This window comes from Carlito syrichta, unplaced genomic scaffold (genome assembly GCF_000164805.1).
Source record: "Carlito syrichta isolate Samal-C Ts95f unplaced genomic scaffold, Tarsius_syrichta-2.0.1 Scaffold303952, whole genome shotgun sequence".
Classification (NCBI taxonomy): domain Eukaryota; kingdom Metazoa; phylum Chordata; class Mammalia; order Primates; family Tarsiidae; genus Carlito; species Carlito syrichta.
Genome location: NW_007248048.1, coordinates 16,100 through 31,698, shown reverse-complemented (window position 1 = coordinate 31,698; position 15,599 = coordinate 16,100). Strand labels below are relative to the sequence as shown.

At 39.6% G+C, this 15,599-nt stretch overlaps 1 protein-coding gene across 2 annotated transcripts in view; it reads right to left on the bottom strand.

Annotated features, from left to right (window-relative positions):
- Positions 1-669: 669 nt before the first annotated feature.
- ZBTB43 (zinc finger and BTB domain containing 43) overlaps positions 670-15,599 on the bottom strand; it is a 28,572-nt gene continuing 13,642 nt past the window's right edge. For both annotated transcript variants that reach the window (XM_008059215.2, XM_021712969.1), the window contains exon 2: positions 670-3,594. In XM_008059215.2, the coding sequence (XP_008057406.1) occupies positions 2,168-3,571 (1,404 nt within the window). In that variant the 5' untranslated portion in view covers positions 3,572-3,594 and the 3' untranslated portion in view covers positions 670-2,167. The remainder of the gene's footprint in view (positions 3,595-15,599) is intronic.

Sequence of the window (15,599 nt, the reverse complement as noted above, 5' to 3'; positions counted from 1 at the left end):
GAAAGACATGATTTTCCCAGAATATCTTTATTTTACCTCTAGACTCTTCTCCCCAAATATCCCAGTGCTCATATGAATATAGTATTTAATGGGAAACAGCACATCAAACCTTCCAAACAGGCAGAAAATGTTTTGCTAATACCATGAGAAAGGGTCATCAGCTTCTGGCAGAACAAAATGGATTCAATTCCTTAGTACTGAAATTAGTAGGTGTCATAAAACAATTCCTCCTCACACATAATGACTAGGATTATACCTAAAACTCATGAGAAATGGAGAAGGCAACTGAGCTGGATTGTACAGTCACCTTTATATACTTCTGTCAGGTACACAGAGAAAGGACTATTAACTGGTGAAGTTTCAACACTAAGAGAATATTAATGTGGCAAACAACCAAGAGGTAATATCTAGTTTCTAGGTTTAAAAAAACAATATATATATATTTATTTATTTATAATAAAATCTTAAATACAAAGTGCTTTTTTATATATCGAGAATGATACAGTGTTTGTGAATAAATCCCTGTTTGTAATCTTGATTACAAGAGTTAACTGGTAAATATTTTCTTTCCCCTTTCCAGACAATGTTCAGTAAGTAAACACCTTGGTATTAGGAGCTTGAGAATCAGAGGCCATTGCCAGCAATGTCTATCACATTAGAGCTAAGCCAAACTTTTAAAACAAAATTTCACCCCAAATCAAAGAAAAAAACATTTATATTTTAAGGAAAAAATATAATAGACCAGTACGTTGACAGAAAAGATGACATATCAGTAAGCACCCTGTCCTACCCTGGTTATAACCTCAGGTACATTATATAGCGTAAAAGCATTCTGAATATATGCTTTCTTTTTAGTCTAAACATCTGACTGATTCATAGAAAAGGTCTCAGAATAGCTGCTTTTCTTGGTTTTTGGTAGGCAAAGCTTTGTGGACTTGTAAATTTAAGAAGCTTTATCTATAATTTGGGAGCATAAATCTGTGACTACTTTGCTAAAATTAGGACTCCTTTCCCCTTATAAAACACATTCAAGTCCTCATGAAGAACTGGCAGTATTAGCTCAGCATACCTTCTAAAGAGCATAACCCCAGCAGTGTATTTTCAAGACTCTTTTTTTGGGGGGCAGTTTGCTCCCTTCAAGTATAACCTGCCACTCACAAAATTCTGCTTCTCTCTGCAACTCTCACTCTGACAAGTGTCACTGCAGCACTCTATTAACTCCCAAAGTTCACAGGTAACTTAGTCATGACTTTTGGCTCCTTCCCACTAACTGTGGTCATTGACTGCCCTCTTTGTGAAGCAGCATAATCTAAGACAGAGCAACAGCTGCAGCAACCAACGGTACCTGGTCAGAGTCACAGCGTAGGTATCTACTAACTGCTGAGTAAATTCCACTGCGTGGATGCTACAATTAAGCAAACAGGATTTGGGAAAGAAAACCAATTAGAAACACCTATCTCAGGCATCCTAGAGAATTAAACTCAACCTTAGTACTAAAATATAAAATGTTGCCATACCAAGAGTCTGAAACACCTTGTGACAGTAGTGGCATCTTACAGAAACTGAAGTTTGTATCGTTTATTGTTTCATGCTTAGAATGTCACCCTCTTAGCAACTCCAAAGTTTTAGTTAAAATACCCTTTAGAAAAAAACCAGACATCAGAGGTCTGTTAATCAATTTCTCATCCTAGGAATCACAATATTTGTAGCTTTTATATAAGTAGCATTTCATTCAGTGAAGCAGCTACCAAAACAAATCCACATTACCTAAGTATCTATATAGTAGAGCAAAAAAAAATTTCAGCATGACCTCATAATAATGAGTGCAAAAACTGTTGCCACCTGAAATGGAACTAGTGCGTTGGAGGCCAGTTCCAAGTGCAGGTGTCTAAGTCCACCTGTCTTAATTACAACTGGCCTGAACTTTTACTGAACTGGGCAGGAGGTTAACTTACCACCATTACCCATTCCAGGCCAGAACTGGAACACACAAATTTGAGGAATTAGATTTTTTAATTGGCCTACTTAGAGCTGGTCTTTCAGAAATATCTTCCTTTTTTTTAAGCTTCTCTCATAATAGCAAGTAGCACGCATCATCTGTGCCCAGATTTGCATTAATTACCATAGTTTATTTTTGTGCATGCCACTCAAGGGCCAGATCCTATTTTTAGTTAGCCTCAGTTGTATTCTGCTCAGCCTTTGCAGCTTCATAGGACTTGGTACAAGAAGTCACATGCCGGTGGAAACTGTCCCTCCACATAAACCTCTTTGCACAGATATTACACTCATACGGCTTTATGCCTGTGTGAATTTTCATGTGGCCCACGAGATGGTGTTTCATTTTGAATTTCTTACCACAAACACCACAGCCATAAGGCCGGAGACCGAGGTGCATGCTCATGTGTCGATCTCGCTGACTCTTATGAGTGAAACTTTTCCCACACTGACAAGGATACAGTTTGTCAGTGGCTGAGAATCCTAAGTGGGAAGCTTCTTCTTTAATCCCTGTTACCATTTCAATATTCTCATTGTAGCCTGCTGCTAGGGCAGCCTCCTGTCTATGCCCAATGAGATTTCCATCTGACCTCTCTCCAGAAAACTCTTCCATGGAAGAGCCATAGAAATCCACTTGCTCATCATAATTGCTTTCATCAGCCTGTTCATCAAACTCTGCTTCCACTTTTTTTTCCCCTATGTGAAAGTCCTCCTCCACTCCTGAAGGCTGGACTGAGTGCTCTGTCTGCATAGTATTGATAGACTCAGTGACCTGATGCTCATCGTAGGCTGCATGCACATCCATGCCTTCACAGGCCTGCTCTAAGCGCTCAGGCTTCACATGGATCCAGCGTTTGTGAGCCATTATGCTGGGTTTGCTGTACATGGGCCGGGTGTAATGGAACTCGGCGCTGTCGCTAGCCCCCTCCTCCCCATCCTGGCTCGCCATTTCAGTACTCAGTCGGTCATGCTCTGTGGATGAGTTGCTGGGCAGGTATTCGTGCTCAGTGAGCTGAGATGACAGCTCATCTTTGGTGCTCTCCTCTTCATTCTCACCATCCCTCAGTTCCTGGGCTTTGGGGAAATCAGTATGACTCCCTGAGCCCAGCTCAAAGCTCTCTACCAGGCCATTATAACTACTGCTGCTTGGAGATTGGTGGTCACTGCCATGGTTTAGCTTCTGACAAAGAACAGTAGGGTTTCCCTCTAAAACCTCAGTGCATTTGTCTACCACATGCCACATCTGGAGGAAACTTGCTGCTGTCAAGTAACTAACAATTTCTGGAGCAGGCATTACTAGGCGTCCTGTATAACTAGATAGGAGAATGTTTTCAAACACTCTTGGGTTCATCACATCAGGCAAAACAATTCTTCTGCTGTTTTTCAGGAGTACCTGGTCACAAAAGTAGGGTGAACTGGCAGCAAGAACAGCTTTGTGTGCCCGGAAAATGTGGCCTTGGACAACAATGGAGACGTCACATAATTGTCCTTGCTGGCGCTGCTGGTTCAGTTTCTGCAGAATGGTACTGGAAAAATCAGGAAATTCTACTCGAAAAGAGTTTGTTCCAGGCTCCATTTCATCACAAATCTTGTTCAGTGCTATAAGAGAAAGAAAAATTAGCACTAATTCTAACCCAAAGAAAAACTTATTGTAACCCCTTCTCCATCATTAAGACAACTAAGATAAGTTTCAAAGTTCCATAAAGTCCCTGAGCAAGGTTTGCAGGTATGAGTATGCCAAAGCAAGAACTACCAGCACTCTTCATGGAACTCTGGATTTTGCCTCTCTGTCTGTGGGTAAGAGAATAGAACCCACAGTGACTGGATTTGTAATACACACAAATCACCTAAGTAAAACAAAGTATTGTAAATACTTTGTACTGTAAATATTTCTAGTTAAAATAAACATGATAGGTCAAAATGACTTTTAAGTGACAGGGTCTTGCTATGTTGCCCAGGCTGGAGTGGCGTGGCCATTCACAGGCATCATCATAGTTCACTAGAGTCTTGAATTCCTGGGTTCAAGTGATCCTTCCATCTCTGTCTCCCGAGCATGGGAGTACAAGACATATGCCACCACCAGCTCAAAATGATGAGATTCAACTCACATTCTATAAGCTGTGTTAAGTAAGGGAGGGAGAACAGAATTATGTGAAGCAGGAAAAGCATATGCAAAGGCTCTGAGGCAAGAATGCATTTGGCCTTTGTAAGGAACTGAAAGGAGACCATTAGACTAGAGTCCAGTGAAGGAGTAAGGGGAAAGGAGACCACAGTTGTAGGGCCAGGACAATTGTGCCTTTGGTCTTTCAGCACCAAAGGGACACAGTTGCTGTCTCTGACTGCTGTCTGAATTTTACCCCTTTAAGAACTTCTAATGATGTAAAGCAGGATGAAACTGCAAAATGAGTATTCTTTCTGTCTGGTGATCTCCAAACTATCAAGTGATAGACTGAAGAGGATAATAAATACTGTCCCTGCTACTGAATGTATCCAATCAGAAGATAAAGTTATAACAAAGAGCAAGGGATTGCCTGTATTGCTACCGTAAATATATTCTGTGGGGTAAGTCAAGAATTAGAGACAATTCCTAATAACAGCACTCAAGATGAGCTCTGCTAGAGATCTTGTCCATGCCCCATAAATCTGTAGCAAATTAAAACACTAAAAAACACAAAAGGCCAGAAGCGGTGGCTCATGTCTGTAATCCAGCACTTTGGGAGGTTGAGCCCAGGAGTTCTAGACCAGCCTGGGCAACACAGTGAGATCCTGTCTCTACAAAAAATAAAAAAATTAGTCAGGCATGGTGGTGTGCATCTGTAGTCCAGTTCTACTCAGTAGGCTGAGGTGGAAGAATCACCTGAGTACAAATGGTAGAAGGTGCAGTGAGCTGTGATCATGCCACCGTACTCCAGCCTTGGACTGAGTGAGACCCTAACTCAAAAACAAACAAACAAAAAACTCAAAACACTCAAATGATTTATCACTGCTATTTGTTACCCTACTCTAAGACTATATCCAAACACTCCTAAATACCAAGTTTTCTAAGAGTGACATAAAAGAACCAGACAACCCGAACAGACTGTGTGATTCCAAAGCCTATTTTTCCTATCATATGATTACTCTGCTTCTTTGAAGATGCCCAAATGCCAGATTAGTGCAAAACAAAAATAGACCATGAAATAAATGATTCAGGTATGTGTAATTTCAAGAGGAAAAGGAGACTATATAAATGAAAAGACTAGAAGTATAAATTCTGAGAACTACACCTGGGTGAACAGATTCTCTGCTAGATCTCAACACTGTAGAATGTTGTTTTTAGATATCTGAAAAAGGGGGTGGGGGAGGATAATACATGCACATGTAAAAAAAATGTATAGAAAAGTGTAAAAAAACTCCATCATTTATTTCTAGTCTCCCCCAAAGGAAATCACCATTAAACTTCTGTATATATTTCTAGAAACCTCTCTGTGCATATATCAGAATAAATCGTATATATCCTTTAAGAATTCCTACTCAAATGGGTTCATTACCTACATTTTATTCTACACTTAGCTTTTGTCACTTAATATATCTTGGAGATCTTCCCGTATTAGCACAAAGAGAGCTGCTAACTCATTCTGTTTAATGGACACATAGCTTCCTATTATATGGATGTATCATAATTTAAGCAATTCTCTTCTTATAGAATTTCATTTGGCTGGGGTTTTGAAATTACAAGCAATGCTACAATGGATATCTCTGCATAACTACCTTGGCATACCTTTAGAAATATCTATAGAATAACTTCCAACAATGGAATTGCTGGGTCAAAGGGCTGTGCATTTAACATTCTGATATATATTACCAAACTACCTAAAAGGTATGGTCAGTCATATCCTTGGTTCAAATAAATTTAATGATTAATCTTATTGATTTGTAGATTTTGTCATAATTCAGTTAGCTGGCTTTATAGATATTTTGCGACAACTAAATTTTTGTAAAATAACCATTCTTTGCTTTCATGACTCCAGGGTTTTGTGTCAAACATAGAAGGGCATTCTCAACTCCAAAGTTATTTTTGAAAGTAAAAATGAAAAGAAATACTACAGTTTTTGTCTTGGTACCATTTAAAAAAAATCAAATCATGTAAACCTTAAATACATAAAGTTTATTTTGGCATGAAGAATAAGGTCAGGACTCAGTTGTTTTTCCTCCAAAATGGCTAGCATATTTTTCTAACAGCATTTGTTGAATAGTTCACTTTTTTTCATAAAGCTCAAGTATCTGTTGTGGAATTCTAGGTCACAGAGAATAAGAATATAAAAACAGTTATACAAAAATAAATGCCATAAGCGAGGTTATAGAAAATGGTGGAGCAGGAAGCTCCATGGGTTGGTCCCTCCACCGATACAACCAAAGAGCTGGAAAAGTGATTTTAGATCTCCGGAAGTTGATCAGACACTTACAGCAATCAAAAGAGTGTTGGATGAAGGGAGAGACTGCTAAACCTCAGAAGAGAGCAGCATGGGTAAACCTTAGCCCTGCTACAGCTTGCAGGAAGTCGGTCTGTATTCCTAGAGAGCTGGCTGATACCAGGGTGGTAAGAACCTTGTCCTCCAAAAATGTAGAGGTGTGCATTTTGGCCAGTCTGCAGACTCACACAGCTTTGTTTTGGACCCCTCAGGCAGCAGTGGTTTCCCTGGTGGCATCTATCATGAGATTTAAGAACACAGACACACACACACACACACACACACACACACACACACACCCCAGATCCAGTCACTTAATGAAATGTCAGGTCACAGGCTGGCTATACATATAACAAAAAAGAAATTTTCAGTGACTACATACTACAAGGAAGCCAGACTTTGCAAAATTGTTTAGAAAAGTCATGACAGAGACAACTATAGCCTCAACGAATAACAAAAGCAATTCCCAAGGAGGAGGAGAATCTGATTTCCAGAATTATCACAATATAATACTTAAAATGTCCAGTGCTCAACAAAAAAATTTGAAGCATGCATAGAAAAAGGAATAGATGGCACATTCATAGGAAAAATAATTAGAAACTGTCCCTGAGAAAACTCAGACATTAGAATTACTAGTCACAGATGTTAAATCAACTGTTTTAAATATGCCCAAAGAACTAAAGACAACTATGAATAAAAACCTAAAGAAAATCAGGAGAACAATGCCAATAGAGAGAGAGAAATTATAAAAAGAAACCAAAAGAAAATCCAGAGCTAAAAAGTGTAACAGCTGTGTTATGGGTTGAAGGATATCACCCTCAATGCTCCTCAGTTTATACGCTGAAGCCCTAATACCCAGAGTTTGAATGTATTTGGAAATAGGGGCTCCAGGAGATGACTAAGTAGAGGTCATTTTAATGGGCCCTAACATGATATGACTGGTGTCCTTATAAGATAAAATTTGGACAAACAGAGACACCAGGAAGGCACATGAACAAAGAAAAGTGAAGAGCTGGGGAAAAAGCGGAGAAACCAAACCTACTGATACCTTGATATTGCACTGTTAGCCTATAGAACTGTGAGAAAAAAAATTTCCAGTTTAACTTTAAGCCACCCAGTCTATGGTACTTTGTTATGGCAGCCCTAGCAAATTAATATAAGCTGAAATTAAAAATTCATAAGGGAGTGCAAAGGCATATTTGAGCAGGCAGAAGAAAAAAATTAACAAACTAAAAAGAAAAGGGTTATTAAAATTATGCAGCTAAGGAGAAGAAAAAAAAAAAAAAAAAAAGAACACAACCTGAGGCACCTGTGGAACACCATCAGTCACACACATCATAGGAGTCCCAGAAGTAGAAGAGGCACAGAAAGGGGTTAAAAGAATATTTAAGAAAATAATGGTCACAAACTGCCAAAAATTGATAAAAGATATAAATCTACACATCCAAGAAGCTTAACAAACTCCAAGCAGGATAAAGTTAAAGAGATCCACATTGAGACTACTATAGTCAAATTGTAGAAAGCCAAAGACAAGGCAGCAAGAATCTTGAAAGCAGCAAGAGAGAAGCTTCTAGTCACACAAAAGAGATCTTTAATAAAATTAACAGTTAATATCTAATCAGAAACCATAGAAACCAGAAGACAGGAGGACAATATATGTAAAGTACTTAAAAGGATACACCCAAACACCAAGAATTCTACTTCTGGCAAAACTATTCTTTCAAGAATGAAGGAGCCATTTTTTCTTTTTTGAGAAACTGGTCCATATCAGGTCTTTCTACCATGAATCTTCCCTTTTCCTTCTCTTCTTCTCACAAATAAACTGTTTTTTTTTTTTTTAAAAAAAAGGAGAAGGAGAAAACAAGACATTTCTAGATAAATAGAAGCTAAGGATGTTCTTGTAGACCTGCCCTACAAGAAACACTAAAGGGGTCCGTCAGGCTGAGATGAAAGAATACAAGACCAAAATTCAAAGCTGCATAAAAAAATAAAGAATACTGGTAAAGGTAACTACATAGGTAAATATAAAGCCACTATAATCGTGCTTTTGGTTATAATTCTTCTTTTCCTATATGATTTATAAGACAAATACATATAACAATAATTATAAATCTATGCTAATAAGCACACAAAGTATATAACTACAATAATCTGTGACAATAACAATATGAAGACGGACAGAAGATATACAGAAGTGTTTGTACTGAAATTAAGTTGGCATTATTCATGCTAGGTTTTTTGTTTGTTTGTTTTGAGTCGGAGTCTTACTCTCGCCCAGGCTAGAGTGCAACAGCACAATCGTGGCTCACTGTAGCCTAGACCTCCTGGGCTCAGGGGATCCTTCTTCCTCAGCCTTTGAGTAGCTGGAACTACAGGAGTATGCCACCATGCCCAGCTAAATTTTTTTTATTTTTTGTAGAGACAAGGTCTCACTATATTGCCAAGGCTGTTTTCAAACTACTGGATTCAAGCAAACATCCTGCCTCAGCCTCTCAAAGTGCTAGGATTATAGGTGTGAGCCACTGCTCCTGACCATGCTAGGTTGTTACAAGTTTAAAATATTAATTGTAAACCCCAAAGTAACTACAAAGAAAATAATTAAAAACATACATGAAAAGAAGAGAATCAAAATGGTGCACTACAAAAAAAGCCTCCCCAAATATTAAAAACTGGGAGGTGGGGGAGAGTAATGAAGAATTGAGGAATAAAAAAAATAAGATATACAGAAAGCCAATAGCTAAAAAGTAAAGTTAACCCTTCCTTACCAGTAAATGGATTAAAAATAAGGCTATATGTAATCTACAAGAGACTCATTTTATTTTATTTTTTTATTTTTATTTTTTTGAGTTGGAGTCTCACTCTGTCGCCCAGTGGCACGCTCCCAGCCACTGCAGCCTCCACCTGCTGGCCTCCGGCGATCCTTCTGCCTCAGCCTTCCAAGTAGCTGGAACTACAGGCACGAGCCACCAAGCCCGGCTAATTTTTTGATTTATTGTAGAGATGAAGTCTCGCCAAGTTGCCCAGGTGGGTCTCGAACCTGCGGGTTCAGGCAATCCACTCACCTCAGTCTCCCAAAGGCGTGGGATTATAGACGAGCCACCAAGCCCGGCTAAGAGACTCATTTTAGATACAATGACACAAAGAGGTTGAAAGTATAAGGATGAAAAAAGATATTCCATGTAAAGAGTAACAAAAAAGACTTGCACTATAACCAGAATAGATTTTAAGTCAAAAAAGATTACAAGGAAAAAAGAAGGAATTACACATTGATTAAAAAGGTTCAATCCATCAAGAAGATATAACAACTATAAGCATATATACACCTAAATAGAATCCCAAAATATATAAAGTAAAAGTAGACAGAATTAAACAGAGAAATAGACAGTTATACAATAATAGGTGGAGATCTCATTACCCCACTTTCAAGAATGGGTAGAAAAACCAGACAGAAGGTTGATAAGAAAATAGAAGACTTGAACAACATTATAAACCAATTAGATCTAATAGAAAGACATATACAGACATATTTTGGAGATACTGCAGGTTTGGTCCCAGAACACCACAAAAAAGCAAACAGCACAATAAAGTGAGCCACACAAATACTCCCAGTGCATATAAAAGTTATATTTACACTATACTATAGTCTATTAAGTGTGCAATTACATGAAAAGAATCATATATATACCTTAATGTACATACTATAATACTTTAAAAAACATTTTCTTGCTAAAAAATGCTAACTACAATCTATCTGAGCCTTCAGTCAGTCAAATCTTTTTGCTGGTAGAAGGTCTTACCTCTATGTTGGTGGCTGATGACTGATCAGGGTGGTGGTTGCTGAAAGTTTGGGTGGCTGTGACAATATTTAAAATAAGACAACAATAAAATCTGCCACATTGATTGTCTCTTCCTTTCATAAAAGATTTCTCTGTAGCATGCAATGCTGTTTAACAGCATCTGCCCACAATAGAACTTCTTTCAAAATTGGAGGCAATCCTCTCAAAACCCTACCACTGCTTTATAAACTAAGTTTATGTAATATTCTAAATCCTTTGTTGTCATTTCAACGATGTTCACAGCTTCTTCCACAGGAATAGATTTCATTTCAAGAAACCACTTTCTTTGCTAATCCTTGGGAAGCAACTCCTCATCTGTCCAAGTTTTATCATTAGATTGCAGCAATTGAGTTCCATCTTCAGGTTCCACTTAGCTTTCTAGTTCCCTTGCTATTTCTATCACATCTGCAGTTACTTTCTCCATTGAAGACTTGAACTTCTTTCAAAGTCATCCATAAGGGTTATGATCAACTTCTTCCAAATTTCTGCTAATGGAGTTATTTTTATCTCCTTCCACAAATCACAAATGTTCTTAATGGCAACTAGAAGGGTGAATCTTTTCCAAAAAGTTCTCACTGTACTTTGCCTAGAAATCCACCAGAGAAATCACTATCAATGGCAGCTATAGCCTTACAAAATCTATATCTTTTTTTTATTTCTTAAACTCCTTTTTATCATGTGTTTCTTAATAAGACATGAAAATTGAAATTATTCCTTGATTCACAGGCTGCAGAATCAGTAGGCATGAAAACAATACTAATGACCTTGTATACCCCCATCAGCATTCTTGGTTAATCAGGTGCATTGCCAATAAGCAGTAATATTTTGAAAGGAATCTTTTTCTAAGCAGGAGGTCTCAACAGTGGGCTTAAAATACTCAGCAAACCCTGCTTTAAACAGATGTGTTGTCATCCAGGCTTTATTGTACCATCTAGAGAGTACAGGCAGAGTAAATTTAGCATAATTCTTAAGGGCTCTAAGATTTTCAGAATGGTAAATGAGCACTGGCTTCAACATAAAGTATCCAGCTGCATTAGCCCCTAACAAGAAAGTCAGCCTGTCCTTTGAAGCCAGGTATTGATTTCTCTTGAGTTTTGAAAGTCCTAGATGGCATCTCCTTCCAATATAAGGCTATTCCATCTACACTGAAAATCTGTTGTTTAGGGTAAGCCACCTTCATCAACGATCTTCGTTAGATCTCCTGCTTACCTGTTGCAGCTTCTACAGCAGCACTTAAGGTTTCACCTTGCACTTTTATGTTACGGAGACAGCCTCTTTCCTTAAATCTCATAAACCAACATCTGCTAGCTCCAGACTTTTCTCCTGCAGTCTCCTCACCTCTTTCAGCCTTCATAGAAATGAAGAGTTAGAGTCTTGTTCTGGACTAGTCTTTGGCTTAAGGGAACATTGTAGCTGGTTTGATCTATTCAGTTTACTAAAATTTTCTCCGTATCAGCAATAAAGCTACTTCACTTTCGTATCATTCATGTGTTCACTGGATTAGCACTTTTAATTTCCTTCAAGATCTTTTCTTTTGTATTCATAATTTGGTTAACTGCTTAGTTCAAGAGGCCTAGCTTTTGGCCTATCTCAGCTTTTGACATGCTTTCCTCACTAAGCTTAAACATTTTTAGCTTTGGATTTCAAGTATGAAACACATGATTCTTCCTTTCACTTGAACACGAGTCCACTGTAGATTAACCTAATTTCAATATGGTTGTTTCTCAGGTAATAGAGACACCTGAGGAGAGGGAAAAAGAGGGGGGAATGGCTAGTTGGTGGAACAGTCGGAACATAACATTTATTGACTAATTTCGCCATCTTATATGGGTGTGGTTCATGGTGTCTCAAAACAATTACAACAGTATCATCCAACATTACTGATCATAGATCATTATAGCAGATATAATAATAATAATAAAGTCTGAAATATGGTGAGAATTGACAAAATGTAGCACAGAAACATAAGTGAACACATATAACAGGAAAAATAGTACTGACAGACTTCCTCAGTGCAGGGTTGCCACAAATCTCCAAATTGTAAAAAATGCAGTATCTATGAAGCACAATAAAAAGAGGCATGCTTATACAGAACATGACACCCATCAAGTACACATGGGATAGTCTCCAGGACAGACCATGTTAGACAATAAAACAAGTCTTAACACATTCCAAAAGACTGAAATACAAAGAATTTTTCTGCCTACAATGAAATAAAACTAGAAACTAATAATGGAAGGAAAGCTTTAAAAATGACAAACATGTAGAAATTAAAAAATATTCTTAAATAATCAATGGATCAGAGAAGAAATCACAAGAGAAACTAGAAAATATTTTGAAACTAATTAAAATGAAAACACAAAGTCGGGCTCGGTGGCTCAGCCTGTAATTCCGTGCCTTTGGGAGACTGAGGTGAGAGGATTGCCTGAGCCCGCGGGTTCGTGACCCGCCTGGGCAACTTGGCGAGACCTCATCTCTACAATAAATAAAAATGAGCTGGGCGTGGTAGCGCATGCCTATAGTTCCAGCTACTTGGAAGGCTGAGGCAGAAGGATTGCCAGAGCCCAGCAGGTCGAGGCTGTGGTGGCTGGAAGCAGCGGCCACTGCACTCCAGTCTGGGTGACTCCAACTCAAAAAAAAGAAAAGGAAACACAAGCCAGGTGCAGTGGCACATGCCTGTAATCCCAGAACTTTGGAAGGTAGAGGTGAGATGATTGCCTGAGTCCAGGGATTTGAGACCACACTGGGCAACTTGGTGAAACCTCGTCTCTACAATAAATCAAAAAATTAGCCAGGCATGATGATGAGTGCCTGTAGTTCCAGTTACTTAGAAGGCTGAGGTGGAAAGACTGCCTGAGCCCAGCAAGCTGAGGCTGTGGTGTCTGTTGAGTGTGCCACTGTTTTTTCCTGAGCAACAGAGTGAGACTCCTACTCAAAAAAAAGAGGAATAAACTGGGCTCGGTGGCTCAGCCTGTAATCCCGCGCCTTTGGGAGGCTGAGGTGAGTGGATTGCCTGAGCCCGAGGGTTCGAGACCGGCCTGGGCAGCAAGACCTCATCTCTACAATAAATCAAAAAAAAAAAAATCAGCTGGGCGTGGTAGTGCATGCCTGTAATTCCAGCTACTTGGAAGGCTGAGGTGGAAGGATCGCCGGAGCCCAGCAGGTCGAACGGCCACTGCACTCCAGTCTGGGCAACAGAGCAAGACTCCAACTCAAAAAAAAAAAAGAGGAATAAGCCGGGCTCGGAGGCTCAGCCTGTAATCCCACGCTTTGGGAGGCTGAGGTGACTGGACTGCCTGAGCCCGTGGGTTCGAGACCCGCCTGGGCAACTTGGGGACACCTCATCACTACAATAAATCAAAAAATTAGCTGGGCGTCGTAGCATGCCCCTGTAGTTCCAGCTACTCAGAAGGCCGAGGCGGAAGGATCACCGGAGCCCAGCAGGTCGAGGCTGTGGTGGCTGGGAGCACGCCACTGCACTACAGTCTGGGCAACAGAGTGAGACTCCAACTCAAAAAAAAAAAGTAAGAATTTAAAAAACAAGAAACACAACATACCAAAACTTATGGGATACAGCAAAAACAGTGCTTGGGGAGAAATTTATTGCTGTAAATACCTACATTAAAAAAGAAGAAATATCTCAAATCAATAGCCTAACTGTATACCATAATGACATGGGATAAGAAGGGTAAACTAAATAAAAACGACCAAAAGGAAAGGAATAATGAATATTAGAGCAGAGATTAAAAAATACAGAAAAATATCAATGTACAACACTGTTATTCAAAGCAAAGCCTGATAAAAGTACCATAAGGGAATTACATACTGAAGGAATTCAGAGGAGGGGACCTGGTATACCCTACAGTTATATATCCTAGCACTATAAATTTTGGGGAGATCAGGGTAAGAAGAGACAACTAGACAGGCATATAATTCTTCTATCTACCATATCCTGACAGAAATAATCCAAGTAACAGGGAAAAATTGGCCTGAGTATTGGAACTTAGAAAACAGCATTATCTATATGACACAGAAATTAAAGATATAATAAAGATGGAAACAGATTAAAGGGGGACACTTTCCTGCAATTCCACTGCCTATAGTAGCAGCCATCCTGACAGAGATTACTCCTTCATATAAAGGGCCTGAACTTAAAAGTTAGGGTGGGCTATGGGTCAGACAGGTCCTGCAGATTGGCAACAAACAGAGGTGGGTGGTATTAGGATACCAAAAGTTATACATTGCCTCAGCAGGAGAAAAAAAAATCTTAATATGAGAGGGTGGGGCTCAGCAGCCCCAGGAAGGAAGCAAAGGTAAGGCCATCATTTACCACCTGGGTCAAAGAGACCCAGAGGCTCCTGGTATCATAATTTCACCAACACAAAAGGAAGTGCAAGGAGCTCAAAGTTCTCCAGAGTGCCTAAGGCCTACTCTCCAGCCTCAACCATTCCACTCAAGCTAAGCTAGGTGTCAAGATGGTTCAGTCCTATATGCAGTTTAATAACTAAGAGCTGATACTAACAACATTCAGGTACACAGCGAGGGATCCAAAAACAAATTTCAGACCTGAACAGAATGTTTCCCTCTCAAGAATAAACAAGCCGGGCTCAGTGGCTCAGCCTATAATCCCGTGCTTTGGGAGGCTGAGGTGAGTGGATTGGCTGAGCCCACGGGTTCGAGACCCGCCTGGGCAACTTGGCAAGACCTCATCTCTACAATAAATAAAAAATTAGCCGGGCATGGTAGCGCATGCCTGTAGTTCCAGCTACTTGGAAGGCTGCGGTGGAAGGATCGCTGGAGCCCAGCAGGTCAAGGCTGCAGTGGCTGGGAGCGGCCACTGCACTCCAGTCTGGGCGACAGAGTGAGACTCCAACTCAAAAAAAAAAAAAAAAAAAGAATAAACAGAATACGACTAGTATGAAGTCTGTGAACAGATTCCACAATATCAAAAAGAAAAAAATGGCCAGCCTGTAATCCCACACTTTGGGAGGCTGAGGTGAGTGGATTGCCTGAGCGCGCGGGTTCGAGACTCGCCTGGGCAACTTAGCAAGACCTCATCTCTACAATAATTCAAAAAATTAACCAGGTGTAGTAGCGCGTGCCTGTAGTTCCAACTACTTGGAAGGCTGAGGTAGAAGGATCACCAGAGCCCAGCAGGTAGAGGCTGTGGTGGCCAGGAGTGGCCACTGCACTCCGTCTGGGCGACAGAATGAGACTCCAACTCAAAAAAAAAAAGAAAAAAAGAAAAAAATGGCAAGAAATAGACAAAGAGTACATTTTAGACATCATTTTTTTTTTTTTTTGAGTTGGAGTCTCA